The 3,362-nt window shown below is 45.3% G+C and overlaps 1 protein-coding gene across 1 annotated transcript in view; it reads right to left on the bottom strand.

Moving 5' to 3' along the window:
- Nucleotides 1-1,419, bottom strand: part of LOC107572975 (sodium/potassium-transporting ATPase subunit beta-2-like) — a 15,753-nt gene extending 14,334 nt beyond the window's left edge. Inside the window, exon 1 of the mRNA XM_016259413.1 lies at nucleotides 1,119-1,419. Coding sequence (XP_016114899.1) covers nucleotides 1,119-1,218 — 100 coding nt within the window. The 5' untranslated portion in view covers nucleotides 1,219-1,419. The remainder of the gene's footprint in view (nucleotides 1-1,118) is intronic.
- Between the last annotated feature and the right edge of the window lie 1,943 nt (nucleotides 1,420-3,362).

Genomic DNA, 3,362 nt, shown 5'->3' with positions numbered 1-3,362 from the left:
CTCACACACACACACACACACACACACACACACACTCTCTCTCTCACACGCACACACACACACACACGTCTATCTTCACATCGATTTACAGTATCTGTCACGAGCTCGGATTTACTTATGTCATTTAATATGTAATGATGCATTAATGGCTTTAATGCAGCTTTGTGTTCTGGTAAATTACTTTTAGCTGAGTCACCGAGTTTAATACAACGTGTTTGTGTGAGTGTGTGTGTGAGTGTGTGTGAGTGTGTGTGTGTGTGTGTGTGTGTGTGTGTGTGGGTGTGGGTGTGTGTGAGAGAGAGTGTGTGTGTGTGTGTGTGTGTGTGTGTGTGTGGGTGTGGGTGTGTGTGAGAGAGAGTGTGTGTGTGTGTGTGTGTGTGTGTGTGTGTGGGTGTGGGTGTGTGTGAGAGAGAGTGTGTGTGTGTGTGTGTGTGTGTGTGTGTGTGGGTGTGGGTGTGTGTGAGAGAGAGTGTGTGTGTGTGTGTGTGTGTGTGTGTGTGTGGGTGTGGGTGTGTGTGAGAGAGAGTGTGTGTGTGTGTGTGTGTGTGTGTGTGTGTGGGTGTGGGTGTGTGTGAGAGAGAGTGTGTGTGTGTGTGTGTGTGAGTGTGTGTGTGTGTGTGTGAGTGTGTGAGTGTGTGTGTGTGTGTGTGTGTGTGTGAGAGAGAGTGTGTGTGTGTGGTTATATAACTGCTGATGGATGCTGCTGCTCCGGATATGAGCGAAATCACATCACGTGAGCGCGCGCGAGCGGAGGACACTCACCGAATAACCGTGCGCGCGCCCCGTGCGCTCAATCCGCCGCCGATCGGTGAGTGATCGGAATGCTCGGGCACGCGCGCGATCCGTTAAATGACCTCAACGAGGGCGACCCGCGCGGACACCGGTGCCTCCTCGCTGAGACCCATAATCTCCTTCAGCTCTTGGCACCCGTTCACCTTTAACAGCAGCAGCATCGTCAGATTGTCCTTTAACACATTCACACGCGCACACAGACGCATTGCGCAACGCTTTCCGGTCAACATGAGTGAAATAACCGCGGTGCGCGGCGCGCGCATCACCGGAATAACGCGCCGTTAAACCGAGTGCCTTATATAACACACACACCGGCGGACACTCACCCCAGCTGCTCGCCGTTCTACCGAGCAGCTCGTGCGTCCGCGGGTTCCAGAAGAATTCCTTCCATTCCCCGGTTTCCTTCTTCTCGTCCTCTTTGGCCATGTCTCCGGTGCGCGCCGCCTTGATAACCGCTTGGAGTAAGCGCGATGAAACGGCTCGTGCTGATGGATGCGAGCGGACGCGTTTTCGGGGGTCGGTTTTTCTCGCTCTTCCCGTTTGGTAACCGAGCGGAGTGCCGCAGCGCGCGCACTAATCCAGAGATACTGCGGTAAAAACGCGCTGAGCGCACGCGCACCCGGTCACCCCCCCCCCCCCCCCCCCCCACCCACCACACCCCACCACAGACCCCCCCCCCCCACCCACACCCCCCCTAAAATGTGTTACTCAATAAACTTTTCTTATTATTAGATTTGTTAAAAACTGTTGTGCTGCTTCATATTTTTGTGAAAACTGTTTTTTTCCCATTAATAAATCAAATGAAAAGAACTGGATTAATTTGAAATAGAAATCTTCCACAGAAGAAAGCAATTAATTCTGGTTGGTGTGATTTATTTAGTTATTATCACTTTAACTATAACATTCTGTATTTTTCCTGGTTGGGTACTATTGGTTGATTTCAGATTATGCTTGCGGGGACATTTGGTCCCCACAATGTAGGCAAACCATGACACACACATATTGAGATACACACACACACACACACACACACACATTCCATCAGCAGCTCTCCAGCCAATCGCAGCTCTCTCCTCTCTTCAGGCCACGCCCCCTCTGGTCCAGCGTCGCAGCATCCGCCCGTCGGTCTGTGGCGCTCAGGTGATGCTCGACTTCATGTATTCGCGCTAATCGATCGCATGTTGATCCGCATGTAGGTGTGAGGAGGCGAGCGCGTCTCGCATCTGTCAGTCTCTGTGTTTGTTTCCGCTTCACTGGCTCTCATCGACATTAAAAATGCTGGAACATCATGTACAGACAAAGCAGACGCGCATATATTCATTATGAATATAACAACAGCTCATACGTTTCTGAAGAGAAGAATACAGTGCTGTTTGAAACACCACAAAGCTCATTTACAATGTTACAACAAATTAAACATTACTAAATCATTGTAGATCTAGTTTTGATGTCTAGTAGGCTATTGCATTTAGTCTAAATGTAGGCTATTGTAAGATTGGAAATGTGCTTTCTTGCATATATAATATATATATATATATTGTATAACTATTTCAAAAATACATTCAATTGAGTTTCATTGTTTACAACATATATTTTATACATGTTTACATTTTTTTTTTTGCCGTATGTGAATCATGCATTTGTGTTTATGCATTATATTACATATATTGACAAATTGCTTTTGTAACTTACTTTGTATGTGCTAAATGCATTTCTGCTCAGCACAGGACAAATTCATAAATGTCATTTTACAAGCGTGTTCATATATTCTTGGGTCTGTGCGGGCGATACAGTTTTTCCTCAAGCTCATATTTTTAAACAGTCTTCATATTCTGCAAAGCAATTGTGACAGCTGTTTTATAGGGCATCACATGTGTGTGTGAGTGTGTGCGTGCGTGTGTGTGTGAGTGTGTGTGTGTGTGTGTGCATATTACTAATCAAACATTAAGTTTTGATATATTTACAGTAGGACATTTACAAAATATCTTCATGGAACATGATCTTTAATTAATATCCTAATGATTTTTGGCATAAAAGAGAAATGTATAATTGTGACCCATACAATGTATTGTTGGCTATTGCTACAAATATCCCCCAGCGACTTAACACTGCTTTTGTGCTGCAGGGACACATTTACGACAATTATGCTGCAAATTAATCAACTTCAATAATCACAGTCACAGCCTGACTGCATCTCATTATCATAATATAGCGTTAGTTTTTGTAAAACTACCATTGTCCATTGATGTAAAAAAAAGAAGAAAAAAAACAAGCTGTTATTTTGTGTGCTCTTGGGAGGCCCCTAGTGGCAACAGGGGCCCTAAGCAGCCACTTAGTTCTCTTATGGCTTGCCCAGCTCTGAATAGACAGATAATATTAGTAACTTTCCCCTCATTTCAGTGTCAGACAGAGCATCTGTAGGGAATGTGTAACTGATGAACTCTGATCTCATTATGATGAAACAGCAGACACAGAAACATGTTCAGTTCAGTCGCAGTGAATTCAGAGATCTGAACGTCCGGTTTGATTCTGCACGCAGATATATTCACTTACCACAGTAGCTTCTGTCT

Source organism: Sinocyclocheilus grahami, unplaced genomic scaffold, assembly GCF_001515645.1.
Source record: "Sinocyclocheilus grahami isolate Dianchi unplaced genomic scaffold, SAMN03320097.WGS_v1.1 scaffold1842.1, whole genome shotgun sequence".
Taxonomy (NCBI): Eukaryota; Metazoa; Chordata; class Actinopteri; order Cypriniformes; family Cyprinidae; genus Sinocyclocheilus; species Sinocyclocheilus grahami.
This window is presented reverse-complemented; position numbering and strand designations above follow the sequence as displayed.